The sequence below is a fragment of the Drosophila mauritiana genome, chromosome 3R (genome assembly GCF_004382145.1).
Source record: "Drosophila mauritiana strain mau12 chromosome 3R, ASM438214v1, whole genome shotgun sequence".
Lineage (NCBI taxonomy): Eukaryota > Metazoa > Arthropoda > Insecta > Diptera > Drosophilidae > Drosophila > Drosophila mauritiana.
The window spans coordinates 9,345,716-9,365,091 of NC_046670.1; the positions used below are offsets into that span (position 1 = coordinate 9,345,716).

Genomic DNA, 19,376 nt, shown 5'->3' on the forward strand with positions numbered 1-19,376 from the left:
TATGGGGCTTGACAAATATTAATAGAATGGATTTACTCTGGGGAGAAACCAAATGTTGACATAGATTAGCTGGCATATTTCTCAATCGGGTCTAAACGAAAACGAATCCATAAAAAATATATTTTTTGGAAACATCAACACTCCTTCCGCTAAATAAAGTCATTTAGAATGAGTCCATGGGCAAGCTCTTACCACCGAATCCAGTCAATCTCTGTCCAGGACATTACCTTCACTTCGGCAGACCCAACACTCAACGCCTTAATCAAATCACGGCCATAAGGATACCCTCATAAATATGTCAATTAATGGCACGCCCCTTGCCGCCCACTATCCGTCTGTTGTCTTATCTCAATGAAGACGTAAACGCTCTGATATCAATTTATGTCAATGTAAACGATTCTTTGTTGCTTGCCCGAGATTGGGTATAATGTATGCGAACCTCTACCATTCCATGGGACATGTGTCGGCGAATCTTAAACGGAGCTTATGAAACTATTAAAAGGCGAGCAGACAGGGCACACATGTCTCAAACAAGCAAACAAACAAACATACGGGATGGTGTCCTTGCAGAGGGATGAGCCACACACATCCTTGGGTTGGGGGTAATTAGTTTGCTACACGCCCGAGGCGTGCCTTCGTGTCCTGGTCCTGTTGGTCCTGGGCCGCCATGAATAATTCCAGGCGGTGGCAAAAACTTTGACCAGCTGCTCGGAAAGGTTGACAAAACCTCAAGCCAGGCTAACCGCAAGACCAAGACGATGGTTATACGAGTGATGATGATGATGATGATGGGGATTTTCAAAGAGCAGAACAAGTCACTGGGTAGATTACTCATACGCACGGTTGCCCAAGAACATTCATTACTTAGTCCGTCTTCTTCATTTCATTTTTTTTCCGAGCTAATGTTAATTGCCTTTGTCTTCGCCACATTTGCATAATTCCGCTCTAAACAATAAAAATCTAATTTGGCCTTGCCGGCATTATCATTTCTTGTTAAATTCATAATTGTTAATTCTGTTGTGCGTTGCCAACACTTGCTGGCATTTTCTTTGGGGCTTAACTTTAATTAAGAGCCAAGTGCCAGGGTGGCTTCATCTGAATGTCCTGCTGCGCTGCGATGTCCTGTTCATGAGGGTGGAAAGATTGAGGAGAATCGAGCATGTGAATGGTCAGTCTGGTCACTGAAGATGACTGCCCAAAGGGTGAAAGTATTCTGGGTGATTTTAATGAACTTGGCACTGCCACGAGAAATAAAACTGGAAATTCTTGTTGCCAAAGGAATTATGCACCACGAAAGTACCTAGTTGCTCGTTTACGAATCCCTTGATTTTATCAATGAATTGTTCTTACTATTAATATAGTTACCAAAATATTTCCTTATCTTTGATACCTTACTTATTCACAGGGTGAAGCTACTAAACGATTTTGTTGTTCCTGCCACAATTAACCGCCCTTCTCCAATAACAACCACAAAATGTGGACCATTAAGAAGGGAAAACTTTAAGCGGCTCTCCAAGTCAGCTACCCATTCCCCCATTTTGGTTACTGCCAAGAAACAAAAACCATTAAAACAATTTAATCGCACTTGAGGAAATCTTCGCGGGCCACAAAGTCGAGCATGAAATGCAAAAGTTTTTATTTTGACGCTTGGCGCCTTCGCTGCTGGCTCCTGATTGTAAATCGTTATCCTCGCAGGACTCGAGTTCGGAGGTGTTGGCTCCACGGCCATCCTTACAAGTTAATTTTCACATTGGGACATGACTGACACCCGTTTTCCACCACCGCGACTGAAGTCGCGGTAATTTCCTCGGCACTTTTGTTTAGTTTTTGATTTGACTTTTACTTTTTGCCTGCTGGTTTTTCGGTTTTGCCGGCTAATTATCATCATTTTGGCCAAATGCCTGAGGCGATTTGCCTTGGCCGGCGCCTTTAATGCTCCGAAGTTTCGACGGCATCAAGGGGATGTCTTTGGGGAGTTCGGGCCATTATGTAGCCATCAAAATAACTTGTTGTAACTTTTTGCTGTGATTTTCATAGCCGAAAAACAATCAAAATTTAATGTGCGGCGCCGCATTTTGATTGAAAAATAAAACACTCGGCATAATCAAATAAATGCCCAAACAACAACAGCCCTTTAAAAAAAAATGCTCAAAAAAAAAAAAAACTGTGTGCAAAATAAACTGCTCATCATTTTCCAGGCCTGCAGTTCCAGGTCCCTTAGCAATGCCCAAAACGAGCCCATTCCCAAAATGCGATTCCGATTCCACCCGCATTTGCACGATTCGTTAAACAAAGCACACGTTAACAGGAGCGAAGGACGTTGGGTGGGCGGTGTTTCCATGGGCGGGGCAAGGACAAACAGACATTTCGGGCGGTCAGTTTCAGCAGTTGCCCACCGGCCATCCAGGGGGCCACCGGTGGGGGGATTGGGGTCTCCCAATAACTGGCAGCACATTTGCTTACCAAGAACTGGGCAATAATGGAGTTACTTCGAATATTTGGGAAGCGATTTAAATGATCTTGGAACCCAACATTGCAAGTCATGATTGGTAATTAACTTATTTAATAATAACAAGTTAATAAAAAGCTTTTATGTTCTGTATTTTATTATTTGGTACAATTTTCTGTTATATTTAAAGTATTAATAAAGTAGACTTCGGATTACTGAAACTATACAAGGAATTTATAGTTTACAATTTACAAATCTAATCTAAATAATTTCAGTTTAATTAAAACGAATACTCGTATTTAGGGAATTTCAACTTCTCTAATCCCCTCAACCTTTTATTAATTCTTTCGTGTGTGGTCCATCAAATGCTTTTAACTTTTATTTGTTTAATACATTTTTCGTTCATGGCTGCGACAGAGCTGTTGTTCTTCCTGCTTTTGTTTGCCGGCTACAACTGTCGTTTTGGGACAAGGTCCAAAAAAAAAAAAAAAAAAAAAGAAGGCAAAGTCGGTGAAAAAAGTACAACAAACAAGAAGAAACGTTGCAAAATTGTTGGCAAATATTGAACATGCAACATATTCGACTCATATGTCACACCGAAACGGTGGAAGCTGTCGCGAGTGGCCAACAAAAGGATGCTGTTTACCAACATTTGCATTTTGTTGGGCAAAAGGGCGGCAGGGCGTACCTTTTTTTCTGAGTTGCCAAAAAAGAGAGTTGACCAGCAGGATGACGAATGACGGTCCCTGTACGAGAAAAATATCAAATGCAGCACAGCTGTTGTGCAAATAGTGGGACATTAATTTTAATTGTTTTGTCAGAAGGGTAATGTTTATGCTATACTATACTTGAAGCTTAAAAATTACAGAAAAGAAGAAGGGATACAAAGGATTTATTAAATCAAGAGGAACAAGAATATATACTAATTAAATAGTTATGTAAAATAAGAAAGAAATTTACACCAAAAAGTATTTATTCACACGTACGTATGCTTATCAATAAACAATATCATTTAAATATTAAAATTACGCAATAACTACTATTTCCTACCATATAACTACTCCATACTCATAGTTTCATAGTTGAATCCCACACCTCCTTAACAATTTTAACCCTTTTTGAAAGTTCCCTTGGGGAAAACAATAAAAATGAATATGTATTTAAATAACAGTTGCTATCAACACCGTTGCACGCTTTTGCCAGCATTCTCAACTCACTCACATAGCCACTTAAGCACCTTTGTCCGGCCAAAATATGTCGGAAAAGATGAGAAAAATGGTGGAGCTTCGGTCCAAGTAACTATAACATTTAAGCCGCTTTGCGAAAAGTTGTGGGCCATTTGATAGCCTCTGGCTTTAAAGGCACTCCATCCTCTTCATTCCATAAAATTGTTTTTCATATGTGTTGGGTGCACAAATAAAATGTATGAGCTTTTTATTTTTATGGCTGTCAACTGGCAAGGTTGAAGCCAGGACGTCTAAATCATGTGAAGGATTTGCGTTTTATCATGTCTCGGGCGAGGCTTTCGGGGTTTTCCAACGCCTTTTGGTACCAACTAACCAGAAGTTAACAGGAAATTGAAAATTTCCCCAATGCCTCATATGGCCTTTGTTTGTTGCGACTGAAGTGTCAGCGATCCGATTCCCAAAGAGGCCAATAACATTTACGCTAATTTGATAATCTGTTCACGCACAAGGACCAGACATTTGCATGGAGCCAAAGGATCCTGACCGCCCCTAATTGGCTGGAATGGGACCCCTGGGAGCCCAGAAATCGTTTGTGCCCTGTTTCTCTATCTGTATCTATGTCCATTCAGCGGATGGACCCTTTTGCGTCCTATCAGCGCGTTATCATCACATTTCCTTTCACTCTTGAGTGAACCGAAACACTTTTGGTCCGTGGTCAGCGAGTTTATTATTTTGTCCTTTATTTTTATAACCGCTTATCGCATTGTTGCTGGCCAGAAAGCTGTTTCAACCAGCAAAAAAAGTTCGTTTTGGTAATCGCTTTTACACGCTTGACTTCAGATGAAATTAGCTGCGGGTTCGGGATTTGTTTCGGTTTGGTCTAGGGTCAGAGGTCAGAGCTAAATAAATTAGCAGAATTGGATGTAACAGAATATCATTTTTATTTGGGCAGAAAAATACAGTGTAAGCAAAGAAAATTTGCTTTGGGGAGAAAATTTAAGTCAAAATAGCAGAAGTTCAATTTAAATTAAAGGTTTCTAAATCCATTAGGCCATTTACTTCCAAGCTAAGTTTCTGAATGTTCTGTCTGTTCTACATCTCGTTCTTATTAGCTAGCGTCTACACGCCTAAATGGCCTGGCATCAACGGAAATGTTGGGCCAGCCCACACGGCGTATGAGCAATCTGCTACCCTTCGACACACACGAAAACATACGCCCCGTGGGCATTTCGGTGTGGCATGTGTGTGTGGGTTGATGTCCTGGTGTGCGACAAGATTTATGTATGTTTTCTTTTTCTGTCGGCGAACATTTTAACGCCTGCAAATTTGCTAATTAATTAGTTTAAATGCTCGAGGAGAGACGGCTAAAGATATAATTATAATGGAAATCGAGTTAGCTGTCGCATATATATCAGTTTCAGTTCCTTCACCAGGGATATATATACCTTGTAGCATCCCCAAAATAATGCGTTTATGAGTGACTCACACAGCAGCGCCAAAAAATTCCTAAAAAATGAGACGAGGGAAAACGCGCGCGTTTTTACACGCGTGTAATTTGTGGGAAATTTGTTCAACCCTTTTTCCGCACTTTTCGCATACTTTTGCGGCAAATAAAGGCAAAATTAATTTAACGCGTGTTTTTCCTTGGTCCCTGCATAATGGAATTGATTTAAGGTTATTAATATGAGCACTCTGGGCACCCACAAAACGAAAAAAAAAAAGAGTATAGAGTTACACGGGAAAAGCAAGAATGCCGGGAGATGCCTAAGTAAATGTTTGTAGCTGCTGTTGCTACTGCGGCTGTTTGGTAACCTTTAACGTCAATTTTATGCAAATTATGTTGTTTCGGTTGGAGATTTCCTCTGGGGAGGATGGTGGGATGGCAGGATGGATGTCTCGCTGAGTGCGAGGGGGCGTGGCATTTTCGAAACGACGGGGCGTCGTTAGAAAGTTTTGGAGTGCTGGGGAGTGTTGTTATTGAAGTTTCCCGAGGTGGCGTCTGTCGACTGCTCACTGCTGACTTATTCAATAAGCCAAGTTGAAGTATGCTCCATTATATATTTGTTGGTGGCTGCGGCCAGAGCTGCTTAAGCAAATACCGTGTGCTCGTGTATGCAAAAAGTGCAAATAATAATAATAAAGAGTACTTATTGTTTGATTTATGTGTCTGTGTATGCACAATCCTGGTCCAGGAGAAGGATGAGCTATGTTTTGGTTTTATGATGGAAGGGAGATCCTTTCTCAGCGCTGATAGCCGTGCAAGTGGATCCTTGCTAGGCTTAATTAGGTTATAGATGAAGGATATATGGTATATTTTTGTCTCATTTAAATATAATAGTGTAAGGATATCGGTAAATCGGACATATATTAAAGTCTAGCTTAAATGTAAGATAGTTCTCAACTTAATGTATAGCTTATTAGACTAGAAGCTATCATTCTCAATTGGTTTTAAATGGGGAAATATATTTATTTCATTTTAAATGATATATTTCGTACAACTCATGGACCGCCGTCCATTTTGAGTTTCCACTGCTTAATTTTGCAACCTTTTTCAGACACCGCAACTTTTCCTGGCTAATCCGCCACCATCAGTTTTCCCCGCTAAGCAACAACAGGCAGCAATGAAAATCCCCCGATAAAGTCACCTTTATTTGTCAGTCTTAGGCTCCCCCGAGTCAACTGTCAAGTCCTTCCATACCGGGCACGTTCCTCTGCCTTTCACGCAATCCTGAAGCGTTAAACCGCACACACCTATCACGATGATGATGATGTTCCCCTTCCAGTATTTTTTCCATTTTTTTTTCTTTTTGTGCTGTTTTTGTTGTTCCACCGTGCGAATGGCTAAGTGAGCCATTTATCTTCGCTGGAACCTCAAGCGCGACATAGCAGCAATAGCAACAACGTGGGGCTACAACAATCACTTCCTACAGGCGTCATCCAATCCTCAATAATACCGCTTTGGAAATAAAACGATTTATATGGCGCCCAACAACAAGAAATCCAATAGTGGTGCACACAGTTCAGAGATCGAAGAGGCAGGCAGAAAAATACGCTTAACAGTATCCAATTTAAATAAGAACAAATTTCGAATAAGGGTGCTTAAAAAAAATGATTTATAAGAGTGCAGTCTTATTCACTTAAAAAAAATTAATATATAACCAATATATATTGACAGAACTTTATTTAATTTTAGTGTAGTCATCACTATAAAGCGAGTCCTGTCGCATTTTCGCTTTATACGGCCTTATCCAGACCAACATCAATCGCACAGCCGCAACAGCAAGAACAAGTAGTAAATGAAAGCCCTGTATAAAAAAAGAAATCGAAACCAAAAAGAAAAACCGAAGTAAAATCGAAGATTGCTATCTTTGACGGCTTGTTTTCCTGCCCATTCTGCCTGGGCGGGGGGCGTGGCAGCTATTATGTATTGGCGTTGAAACAATTTGAACAACAGTAGTCGGCGTCTCCGAAGGAGGGAGTAAAAAAAAACAAATGAAAGGAAGTCGTTTAAAAGTACAAACGGACATTATTTATCGCTCAAACCATTTAGCCGCAGAAACTACCCGAAGAAGGCCAAATAAAAAAGGCCAGGAGGAGCAGAAAGAGCACATCCGAGTGCGAATCCGAATTCGAATCCGAGTCCTTAAGACACCCACCCCAACCACTTGTCCACCTCGTGTTGTTGTGTCTACTTAGTTGTAATAAATGGAAAAACGCAAAGGGCCACGAGAGTCCTGGCCACAATGCCTTGCATATAATTTCTGTTCGGATTTCGGTGGCTTGGATGGAGTAGGAAGCGGATTGAGCTGGTCTAGCAATTGGATTTTAGGATAGCTACTAAGGGAAATCGATTGATTTCTGCTTGCTCAAGCAGTTTTACCCAATAAGTAATTTACAGTTGTCATTAAGTGGGAAAACTTCGGGGTTGTGGATAGGAAGTGCGTGCGAGGAGTTGTTCGAAATGAGTTTTTGTGCTTTCGAGCGGTTGTATTTAGTACTTGGAAAACATGTGTTTCCTTACATGAAATTGGAAAAACTTTACTTTTAAAAATATTCTGTATGTATTATAATCCTTAAAAGGTATAGCTGCATACCTCAGTCACTTCAGGGAAAAAGTACTCTTTGTATGCAAAGCAGAATATTTGAACTCGTCTGCTCAAACACCTTTCTATTAGCACATCCATCCTGGTGGCAAACTGCCCATCCATTCTCCTCAAACTTGTCATATGGAGCGCAACGCTGCGGAATCCTTGTCCAGATCCGCTGCTAACCCCCAAAACTCACAGTCCCGCAGACAGCCAGCGAACTGGGGATCCAGAGGAGCAGGAGATGGGAGCAGTCAGCTAGCCACGGGCATCTTATCGCCCTAAACCACTTTAGTGTCAGTCCCGCTGACAGCGGTCCAGTTCCATTGCCTCGACTCGTGAACATTGTCGGCTTTTTGTTTGGTTGCCGGGAGGATTTGGATCGTGGTTTGGGGATTGAGGAGTAGTCAGGGGACTGGAGTCCACTGTTGTCTCTTAACATGGCCAGTGGTCTTGTCGACATTGCGATAACAAAACACACACACACAAAAAAGATGGGCGGAAAAAAAGGAATTTTACGCTCTTGGCCATAATGAGGGTGATTTTCGTATTTGTGGTAGATTTGTCCACTTAGCAGGAATGACCAGGCCGAGGACCAAAGCTGTTGCAATTTGCTGGCAAATCATTTGTACATTTCCACAGTGGATTACGGTTTTGGCCGGCATCAGCGTCCTGACCACCGCCGACTCCCTGATTCCTGATGATAATGCTCATAATTTGCGGGGCCTGCATATATTTTGGGCCACTTTTTTCCATTTTAGGCCATGATATATGCGCCAGCATGCTTCAGCAATGATTTGTGCTAATGAGTGAAAGTCTGTGGGTGGGTAGTTCCACGTCTAGGATTTCATGGGAAAAATTCGAAACCGAAGCTGGACAGATTCTTGCATTTAATTGGCATTTCTATGCCCGCGGTGTGGGTGAAAGTTTTTTAATAAAGACCCAGTCGAAATAAAACCGAACCTCTCTTCATTCCAACTCAGTTGATTTTCATTTTCGTTTTCATTTGCCCATTTAGTCAGCGACCTCAAGTGCGGGTTTCGACCGGCATTCCGGCATTTTGTCTCCCTCGGTGTGCACACAATTGTCTACGGATTTTCAATATTATTTGCTGCGGTCTTCCGATATACAAAAATCCCCCGTCCGCCTACCATCTGCTACCATCATCATCTTGGGGCTCCATTGTGGGTGTGAAATCGTGGAAACTGCGGACGCTGACTGACTGCCACTGTCAACGGAGCCGAACTCAATGTAGCCGCTTTCAATTGGGCATTTTATTTTATATTTGAATTTTAAAATTCCTTCCGCTCCGGCGACGGACGACGGGCCACGGGCCACAGGAAAATGGACAATTTGTGTTTGTGGCAATTGATTGGCAAATATTGTCCGGGCAAATGGTTAAGGCGAAAAGGTTTGCTGATTAATACGCAGTGACAGCAAGTCAGGCTAAAAGGAAAAGGGACCATCCATCCACAAGTGCAAAACAGAAATCACTGAATGGATCCAAGGAAATATCCTTTCAAGTAAGAAATGTAAGGTTTCAATTGAAGGTTCAAGCAGAGTATTCTCCTTCTGTTCACAAATGATAGTTAAAGCAAATGATTATAGTTCGATCGGTAAAATAAAACAATGCATTTATTTATTTATACATATATGTATGTATGTACATATGTATTTAGCTTGAATCATCCCTGCCGATCCAATTTTATACTGAGCATTCTCTTACTTCTTGCAGCAATTCATCCATAGCTGCACGCTCCATTTGAGCGTCTTAAAGTCGGCGATAAAAGGAAAAAAACTTAGTCAATGGCAACTTGCATGCAAATTACAAGCAATAAAACGTGGCACATTCGAATGCTTAGGCAAACTTCTGCTACAAGACTCCAGAGCCCGGGGAGATTATTCTTTATTGTTTGGAGAATGGCAAAAGCAACGAGCAGGACGAGAGTCCTTGTGGCAATTCGCACATCATGCGATTGGCATTGAGATTGCGACTTGGTATCGGGCAATTCCCAGGACTGTCATATGCGGGGACAACAAACACACCAGACTCGAGGGATATGCAAATTTGTCATCCAGTAAACCAAACAGAAAACACATATAAAGGAGTGAAATAATCATAAAAACGTCAGGCTCCGATGTTGGCTGGGGTGAAACAATCCTGAATTGAATTTTTATCTATTGTATTGGCAATAAAGTCACATTGTCACAGCATGTATAAAATGATTATTGTTTACCCCTACTCCCCCCCTACAGCAGGGCCTATATTTTCTCCTTGGAATCCTTAGGGTGGAAAAAGAGAGCAAAAATTTTAAACAAGGGCTCAACCGGGATTTGAACCCGGGACCTCTCGCACCCAAAGCGAGAATCATACCCCTAGACCATTGAGCCGCTTAAGATAACGGCTACAATTTTTGGCTATTTAAGCTCAAAACTGATTATAAATTTATATCTGTTTCAGCCCATCTGAAGATACATTTCCGACATGCATATTAAGTGAATTCATGGCATTAAAATCGGGGTCAACCAGTTTCACTCGTTTCTTTCACACAAGCTGCATACCATGCATAATTTGGTTCGATAATAATTAACCCATTCAAACCTCTTTAGAAATCTCAAGAAGGCCTACTTCGTTTTTACCGCACCTGATTTTGGTAGTGTTGGATCAAAACACAATCATTGGAACACTTTTACGTTGTTAGGCTCGATAAAAAATTCAAATTGGAAAGGTTTCTATGTTAACTCAATAAATATTGTTGAATCGTTGAATATTTTGTTGACACAGTCTTCAGTCGAAATATATTTAATATTTTGGAGAGGTACGCTTTTTTGACTTATTTAATGTTAAATAGCTTATCAAAATATATAACATAGAGTTAACCATGTTTAATCAATATAACTATTTCAGCATTCAAAGGGTTAAGCCCTATAAAACTTTATTGTTGCAGAGTTTTTCTCTTAAAGCCCTCGAAAACGCCAAAAACCATGAAGGGGATGTAGCTCAGATGGTAGAGCGCTCGCTTAGCATGTGAGAGGTACGGGGATCGATGCCCCGCATCTCCAGTTCGTTCTTTTTTCTTTCATCAGATGCCCATTTTATTTTTATTTAATTAGAGTTGGAAAATTGTAGATTGTACGGCAACTTACCCTCATCACTGGATCGCTGATTTATTGACTTTTAAACACTGGAGCTGGCTCTTATTATTTTTCGTAGCACGGCAGCTGACTCATCAAAATTTGTTTTGTCTCCGGCGCTTTCGGCATGCTTTTAATTTAATTTGAAAAGTTTTGCATGCCCATTTGGTACATTTAACCCCTTGCCTTGGGGCCACAAAAAAAAAAATAGAGGAAAAAATGGAAAGGAATATCATAAATAATGATGATAACTGTCTAAAGTTTTCGTAGCATGCTATGGTACAAATAGCCACACCCGGCGCCCACACCAAATGCAATTAACTGGACAGAGGGCTGAAGCCGAGAAGAAAAATATGACAATTAGGCGCAAAACTAATTGATGTTGGCAGGGGCCAATTTAAGGGATTAGAAAGAAAAATAAAGAATACAATTTAAATTGGATATTTTAAGGAGTCAGAGACTTCCTTCCTGATGTAAGATGAAGTAAAAGAAGGATTTTCCTTTGGCAAATTTATGCATTACGTTATATTGATTTTAAAGTGTCTCAAATTCAAATCCAGATATTTTCGGAAACTTTTTTTTATCTTAAAGAACATTTCTTTTTTCATCCCACAACCTATTTCCTTCCAAGAGACTTTTTATTGTTTGGCTGGCTCAAGTTTTTGGCTCGTTATAAATCACACGACTGAATCCATTGAAGATTTATGAGCTGCTAAATATGCTGGCGAAACAACAGGCGACTGTGGTGGTGTCCTGGACATTTTAGCCAAAAAACTTTATCCACATATCAAACTTTAAAACGCAATTATCATATATGTATGGCAAATGGATGTATCCTGGCGCACAGCCTGTATTCCTCTTCGGTGTTGTTTTTTACTTGCGCAGATAAACAAAACAAGGTCCTAAATAAACAAAATGAGAAAAAGAATAAGCACGAAATGAGTAAAAAGTTGCACGAGACAAAAATACAATTTCGTTTTAATTGAAAAATAGCATCAACAGCATAAGCAAGTCCGTAAATTGAAAACAAAGGTGCAAATATTGGAATTCCATACGGATATGTTAGGGAATAGAAAGTTCGAATACGTAATTTGTATTTTTATGCTACCACACTTTTTAAATGTCACCTTTGACCTTAAGCCTATTGGAAAATAATGTAATTAATGGCAAATTCTTTTATAAAACCTTAACCCATCTTCGCACCTTGGGACCCTTAACCCAACCGCACTCAAAATGCCATTAACAAAAGCACAAGCAATTTTTACACTTTGCGTGCCAATAAGAGCAGCCGAACAAACAACAAACTAGCTCACAAAAACAAGAGCAAGCCAAATAACAACAACACCCACTAAAATAGCATCAAACTGAATTTTCTTTTTATTTATTTTCTCAACAACTTTTAACCTTTTTTCCAACTCATTTTCAAGCGTTTCCACTTAGTTGGTTGTTGTTTTTGTCGTTCTTGCTGGCCCAGGCCATTAGAAAAGGACAGATGGGTTCTGAGAGTTGGGTCCTTGGCAATCTTGATGGGGTTACCATTGTTTTTGTTGGCTTAAGTCAACAAGGTCGAGGGTTAATGAAAGTTGGCTTGAAAGCTTCGAGGTAGGTATGTAGCTTCATGGCTCGCTGCTTAAGTTGTTGCAATACCTTTGGGAGGAGAATGGGATAGAGGCAAGCCACTATATATGCGTGCACTTTTTAAATTATTTCCTATAATTACTGTCAAATGTTTGTGCTTTTATTATATCAGATATATTTGCTAGCTTATCTTAAATTTTGTATGGGGAAAACCTTCGTCATCCGAGTTTCCGTGGTGTAGTGGTTATCACATCCGCCTAACACGCGGAAGGCCCCCGGTTCAATCCCGGGCGGAAACAGTTGGAATTTATTTTTTGTTATACATTTATTAACTAAAATGTTTATTTAAAATACAAATATCTAATAGTATTTATAGCTGCATCATGGCCTTAAACTTATCACGCTGCTTTTGCTTCAAGGCCTCGTGCTTCTTACGATCCACATTTTTAAGCAGAAAATCTTGAAATTTCCTACGCATATCTAACGATAGACCTGTATTTCGAAGGTCCAACCTCTCAAGAACCTTGTTGCAGCTAATTATCTTCATCAAGTGCTTGCCAAAGTCCTCTCCCAAGGAATTATTAGACAGGTCTATTTCCAGCAGGCTCGTGTGTTGGCAAATCAGCATCATAAACAGTTTGGTAATCGTTTCTGTAATTCCACAAGTTCCCAGGTCCAACTCCTTGATGGGCATGACTTGAAGTGTGTTGAAGATGGCCGCAGCTCCGTCACTTTGAATGGGATTCAAGCGAAGCACCAGTTTCTCGAGGGGAACATGCCGCAGGGTGCGACTAAGAATGTAAGCCCCTTCTTCAGCTGGAAGATAATTACTTCATGAGGTAAGATATGAAACGCCAATTATTTATGTACTTACTGATTTTGTTATTGGTCAAATCGAGGACAGTGAGAGTGCCGAAGGACTCCTTGCCGCACGTCTCCAAGAAGCAGCGGATTCCCGCATCTCCCACTGCACAGTGCAGCAAGGACATCTCGGTCAGATGGTGACATCCTTTATCCAAACTGTGCGCCAGGAATCGTAACTGATATGGCATTAACTTCGTGTTGTGCAGGCTGAAACTCAAAAGAATTGCAGAAGGCACTTTTGTGGAGCAGCCGGTCCTCACCAGAACTTCCGCAACTCGTGGCACTGACTGAGTCCCTTGGTCAAGTGGAGAATATCCCTGACAGTCAGTTGGTTGCAGCCCATTTGGTAATTGCAACCCACCGTCTTGGTGCTGTAACTCAGTCGCAGTTGGCGTAAATCCGGCAGATTGCTCAGTAGGTAATCAAGCGGAATGTGATCTGTAGATGGGTGGGAAATTTCGAATATTTCATATCCTCGTAAATTTGATAAATATTCCGAAATAAACTTTGACAATGTTGGGAGAAGCATAATGCTTGAAGTATGAAGAATGCCATTGCAACAAGTAATTCCAGGGTGTTTCCCATTCGAGACTCACCATTCGCATCCGTTGTGGGCGGAGCGGGTTGAAGGAAACTTATCTCCAACTGATTTATGTACGCCGCACAGATGTCCAGGACGACCTGAACGTTGCCATCCTGCTCATAGTCGCCCGTCGGCATGTTTTCAATAAACTCCTGCACATGTCGCTCCATGTAGATGTTGATCCAGGGCCGCTCCCTGCCCCGCGCCTGAAGTGGGGCGCTCCTCCAACGGTGGCCGTAGCAGCGCTGCCAGAAGAAGTCCTCGCGGATGTGGGCGCTGAGCAGCTGCAGCGGCAGCTGCGTGTCCAGATGGCTAAGAAGGTAGTTGCGGTCCTCGCGACGACCCAGCTGCCGGTACAGCGGCAACTCTGCGGATGAGCAATTTCTGGATCTTATCAGTTCGGCAAGGACTGTCAGTCTGGCTACTTTCTAACTAAAAATAGCTAAGCTCGATCTAGCTTTTAGAAAATATAAACATTATTTTAAAGACACAAAAAAATTAATCATTAAACATACATGCATCTTAAGCAACGAATTTTAAAGTGATATAAATATAATAAATTGCAATTGATTGCCAATTTTTGCTATTTCTTGACATGTTTATAGTCAAATCCTCACCACTCCAATTCTCGACGATGGCATCGAGAACAAGATGTCGCAGACTTTTCGCTTGATTGGTCTGGTCCTCCTGGTCTTCGCTGGGGATATGGATTGTGTCCACTGATTTATCGCCGACTTTGGGCAACTTGACATCGGTGAGATTGAAATAGGCCTTGAAGGTGTCAATGGAAACGGTGCTGGTGAATTCGCAGTACGTGAAATCCATGTTAACGAATCTAGACTCTCAAAATATGCAAACACCAGATACTCATATAGTTGAAAGTTAAATTTTGTTTATTGGTTCGGCTTCTTGGCTGCCAGGAAACGGTTGCCAACGAAGGTCCTTTATTGATATTCAACTATAACAAAAGATTGCGGTGAGAGCACTTTCCAAATACGATTGTGTTACCCAAAAATCATCACATTTAAAGATGACTTAAAGTCTGGCCAATTTGAGCTTTCCAATTTTCTTCGAATATCTTTGCTTTCCCAACAAAAAGATTTGCATAACAAAGTCGTTTTGGGCTGCGGGATAAAACCTCGAGTGGCAAGCCGATTATGACCCTAATTACATGACATTACAAGTCAGCGTTTATCCCACTCACCATCGCCCACCGGTCCTCACAGGACCCCTGGGAGTATCAAAAGTATTGACTTGGCATCTTTCATTGCGGCCAATCAAGGCGGATATCTACCTGGGGATTAGGCCAGCTGACATGACTTGCCTTGGTCCTTCGAGGAAGTCAAAGTCGGGGCTGCTTGACTGGCTGGTGTAATTTTTACGGCTTAACTAGGACTCCGCCGTGTCTGCGAAAAATGCAAAGTATATTCACGCATAAAACGCGTTATTTATGTCTCGGCCTCGACGACGCGTCGACCGAGAATTAATAACCAACCCCGCGATGGATGCTGCCATGATGCGCATTATTATGGCCAAATTATACACCTTATAAAACAGTTGGGCGCGCTGCTCTGCCGAAACCAAATTTTTATGTAAAGCAATTTATTTTGAATTATTTTTATGGCACTTAACGGTTGCGGTGCTTGCACACATTGGTGCAAAAAAAAATAAAGCCAAAAAGCTGACTAGCCAAAAATTTGTTTCTCATGGTATACGTTCGTCTGTAGATGGGTTTTCGAACCCCAAAGGATTTCCCCAAGTGGCTCGGTTATTGTATAGAATTTCACTCGATGAAATATGGGAAATCGATGGGCACTTTGACAGGAGTTTAAAGAGTTCAATGATATTGCGTGTTACCAAGTAGAAAACGCTTTGAATAGGATGGTCTATTTAAACTTCGATATAATGCATATAAATACGGTACATGTTTCTTTTCTTGGCTAAATATAAATAGTTTCAATAAAACTGTAAAGTATTTAAAAATTATATCGCAAGTTAACTCCGGTGCCGAAATCGGACTTGCCGCGCAACGGTCCCCTTAAGTGATGATTGGCACTTCCGGTGGCGTTGAGGTTGAGATTGCCACTTGGAGAGGTATACAGATTTGCAGTGCCAGAAGCCTGGACGGCGGTCATACCGAACTGAGGAACCCTAGTGACCCCAACTGCCGCCTGGTGACCCGTTCCAGTTTCCAAATTGAGTCCTCCACCAAACTGATCGTGAGATCTGCTATGACTGTGAAAGGCTGTTGCATTCAGAGCCGCGTTGTTGCTCTTGAAGAGATTGGCTTGGGCTGCGGCAGTGGTCGTGCCTCCCACGCCCTCGATGTGGCCATGCTGCAGCGAGAGAGCATGACCATTACTGTGGGATGAAGAGAAGAAAGATTACAACATTATAATATTTATATTGGAATTTTAACAACTTTTAGGGAAAAGCATTTATTCTGGGGATTAAGTGGACTTACGCGTTGACCGCTCCATAAACTCCCTTGGTGACTGGACCACCAGCGCCTGGAGTGGAGGCGAATACTCCGGCTCGAGCATTGGCAAGATCATCACCGACCCTAACTCCGCATTGGGCGGTTGCCTGTCCGGTCTTTGGGTTTCCTGAAGCCTGACATTCCATCTTATATAAATCCTTGATTTCGTCTTTCTGCTTGCACTCTATCTCGTAGTTTGAGTGACTGCATATTTCCGAAGGTCGCTTTTATACTCTCATGTCTTTTGTCGCAAAAGTACCCCCACGCAATTCGGTGATTTCCCCATTAATTTTCTCTTGTCTGTTAATCATCCTATAATAAACAGCAATATGCATTTGTTTTTCCCCTTTAGATGTTGTGAATAATCTCAGTGGGACTCCCAAATACTGGTATACGTATTGTAAGACTTAACTTAAGGAAATATTTTGTATGGTTCTTCCCATTCAAAGAACGCTAGTAGTTTACATACATTTTTATACGTGGACTTCGTTAAATTACTCTTTAAGATCTTCTATTTGAAGAGCATTTCATTTCAGCTATTGACACTTTAATTTGAATTGGGCAAGGCAATTATGAAAAATTGGTCAGACAAACAGCGCATGGCGCCGTGGCTTAGTTGGTTAAAGCGCCTGTCTAGTAAACAGGAGATCGTGAGTTCGAATCTCGCCGGGGCCTACACAAGAGCTTGTGTCAATATTTTTTTGTTTTTCATATCTTTTTAATTTTATCTGTATAGTATCATCACTCGAAATCAATAATTGACCTTGAGTTATTATGATACCTCCAACCACTCACCACATAGGTTTCCAAATTTTCGGGCTGAATACATGTGGCGCCGTGGCTTAGTTGGTTAAAGCGCCTGTCTAGTAAACAGGAGATCGTGAGTTCGAATCTCGCCGGGGCCTATTCTCAAACGCGAATTGTGTGTTGTGGGATTATTTTTTCCCTACGGGCTATTCATTGCAGTACGTTGCAGCTGTCAGTCTTTTGGAATCAGAATAAAGGGAAAACTCTCGTTTTTCTTTTGCACGTCTGCCCCGATGACAGCTGACAAAAAGTTTGGTCGGCGTAAACAGTGGGCACGGACTCAGAATCACCACCACCTCGCACATCCTTCTCGACATCCACCTGTTGTTGTCCTTGCAGTGGCGTTGCATAACGGAAACCGTCCGGCGGAAATGTTCGACAGCATGTTGCGATGTTGTCCACCGCAAGGTGGAAAAAAAACGACCGGAGATCCGGGGCCTCGTATATTTGCCTTGCAAATGGAACGAACGAACGGCTTTTCAATTTCACTCGCTTTTCTGGATAAAGGGGTCTCCCTGCAATTAGCCGACAGTCAGCTTATTTGTTTCAATTTATTTACATGCACTCGGCTCTGGCTTATCTTGCTTTTTTATACACAAACGCACTCAAGCCCACCGATAACTCCGGGCCATATAATTATGTAACAATGGAGGGAAAAACAAACTTCTGACAAGCCGAACAATGGTACATTATATTTATAAATTTAATTTGCAGCGTCCTTTTTGCTTGTAAATCGGATACAGCAATGTCCTCTTCTAATTTCCTGACGAGAATTAATATCTATCTGGTCGTCTGCTGCGGGACTTCACTTATCGGATACAAAAGTTAGTTGAACGATTCCCCTTTGATGATCTCAAAGTTTGACCATCTCCACTAAAATATCCCCCTAATATTTGCCCAGACGATATAGGCTCAGTTTCTGGGCCCCAACAACATGTGTTCAAACATATATCATTCGCAATGCTCTAACGCCCACCCCAAAAAAAAGCTGATCCAAGCCTCATCGTCACCCGAGATTTTTAGCAATTGTCAGCAATTTTCTCAATGGACAGGACAGTCCAGAAACTATCTCACAAAACCACTAAGCAAATGTCCCTCGTCCAGGACGATGTGTGCTGTGTATTTTTCTGATTATCCTGGACGGTCAGTTCGGCCAATGTCGCACACAGTGGGCGTGTACATAGCTGAGGCATTAACATAATTTATGTGGTTCCGCCGGATTTGGCATTGTCGTAAAAAAGGACACTCCATTGTCCGTTTCGAGCTTCGATAACAAAGGCAAAGCCCGGCCGAGGATTGTGGTTTTTATTGTTTTGATGGCAACAAAGTTTGTGGAAAGTTTCCCTAGACTCTAATTTCGTTTGTAGTTTTTCTGTTGACTTTGCGTATTTTTTTAATTAAATGAATTTCGGGTTGCAGAAATCAAATAGTTGCCAGCTAATCTATGCAGCCATAACTCATATTTTGAAAGAATATCTGGTCGGGGTGTATGAAGTTCATGGTCCGTAAAAACGTGCGAAATTTTCACGGGCGCGTGAATTTTCACAGCCCCTGGTGGTTCTTGTTTTTGTTTTTCCAGACACGGACGTGCGCCTCCTCCTTTTTTTTACCTCTTACTGATTGTTGTCACCTGTTTTTTGCACACTTTATTCGCAGGCCTCCTGCTGAAAGTTGGGTATGCGGGCATGGCTCAGAAGTTGGTGCTTTTCCTGATTCAATGAGTATAGAGTTCTTGGGCAGCACAGCCTTACAGGGTGTTTAGGCGTCGCATTATCTTCAACTGCTTAAAATGTTAGTACACCTGGCACGCAGAACTCATAACTCAAAACGGTTTTTGTTGCCCTCACAAAAGTATGTAATGCGGCAAAATAAAATCAAGCAGCAAAAGTCAAAAACTTCGAGTTTTTCTGTACATTTAATAATGAAAGATTGCTCGTACGTGCGGTTCGCGAGTATTAACGTAGGAAAGGAGAACATTTGTATGGATGCATACCTAGGAAATCACTGCCACTTCTGTCTAACAATATATTTTTTTACCTATTTTTAAATATCTTTTAACCACTATGAAAATCCGGAAACATAAAAAAAATAATCACTCTGGAGATGCGGGGCATCGATCCCCGTACCTCTCACATGCTAAGCGAGCGCTCTACCATCTGAGCTACATCCCCAATGTAAGCGCCACTATCTAGTTTGGACTGCATGTATG

At 41.5% G+C, this 19,376-nt stretch overlaps 2 protein-coding genes and 6 non-coding genes across 8 annotated transcripts; 4 read left to right on the forward strand and 4 right to left on the reverse strand.

Moving 5' to 3' along the window:
* Nucleotides 1-10,040: 10,040 nt before the first annotated feature.
* Trnap-ugg lies at nt 10,041-10,112 on the reverse strand. Its single transcript has one exon. It is a non-coding gene; the product is annotated as a tRNA-Pro (tRNA).
* A 599-nt stretch (nt 10,113-10,711) lies between these two features.
* Nucleotides 10,712-10,784, forward strand: Trnaa-agc. The gene has a single exon. It is a non-coding gene; the product is annotated as a tRNA-Ala (tRNA).
* A 1,876-nt stretch (nt 10,785-12,660) lies between these two features.
* Trnav-aac lies at nt 12,661-12,733 on the forward strand. The gene has a single exon. It is a non-coding gene; the product is annotated as a tRNA-Val (tRNA).
* Nucleotides 12,734-12,804: 71 nt separating this feature from the next.
* On the reverse strand, nt 12,805-14,706 carry LOC117145877. The gene is made up of 5 exons (XM_033311702.1): nt 14,499-14,706; nt 13,895-14,248; nt 13,559-13,736; nt 13,309-13,505; nt 12,805-13,250 (listed from the first exon to the last, which is right to left on the reverse strand). The coding sequence occupies exons 1-5, from the start codon at nt 14,704-14,706 to the stop codon at nt 12,805-12,807; spliced, it is 1,383 nt and encodes a 460-aa protein (XP_033167593.1).
* A 1,082-nt stretch (nt 14,707-15,788) lies between these two features.
* Nucleotides 15,789-16,541, reverse strand: LOC117144468 (attacin-A). Its single transcript, XM_033309633.1, has 2 exons — nt 16,346-16,541; nt 15,789-16,242 (listed from the first exon to the last, which is right to left on the reverse strand). The coding sequence occupies exons 1-2, from the start codon at nt 16,504-16,506 to the stop codon at nt 15,858-15,860; spliced, it is 546 nt and encodes a 181-aa protein (XP_033165524.1). The 5' UTR covers nt 16,507-16,541; the 3' UTR covers nt 15,789-15,857.
* A 420-nt stretch (nt 16,542-16,961) lies between these two features.
* On the forward strand, nt 16,962-17,035 carry Trnat-agu. Its single transcript has one exon. It is a non-coding gene; the product is annotated as a tRNA-Thr (tRNA).
* A 156-nt stretch (nt 17,036-17,191) lies between these two features.
* Trnat-agu lies at nt 17,192-17,265 on the forward strand. Its single transcript has one exon. It is a non-coding gene; the product is annotated as a tRNA-Thr (tRNA).
* A 2,000-nt stretch (nt 17,266-19,265) lies between these two features.
* Nucleotides 19,266-19,338, reverse strand: Trnaa-agc. Its single transcript has one exon. It is a non-coding gene; the product is annotated as a tRNA-Ala (tRNA).
* Between the last annotated feature and the right edge of the window lie 38 nt (nt 19,339-19,376).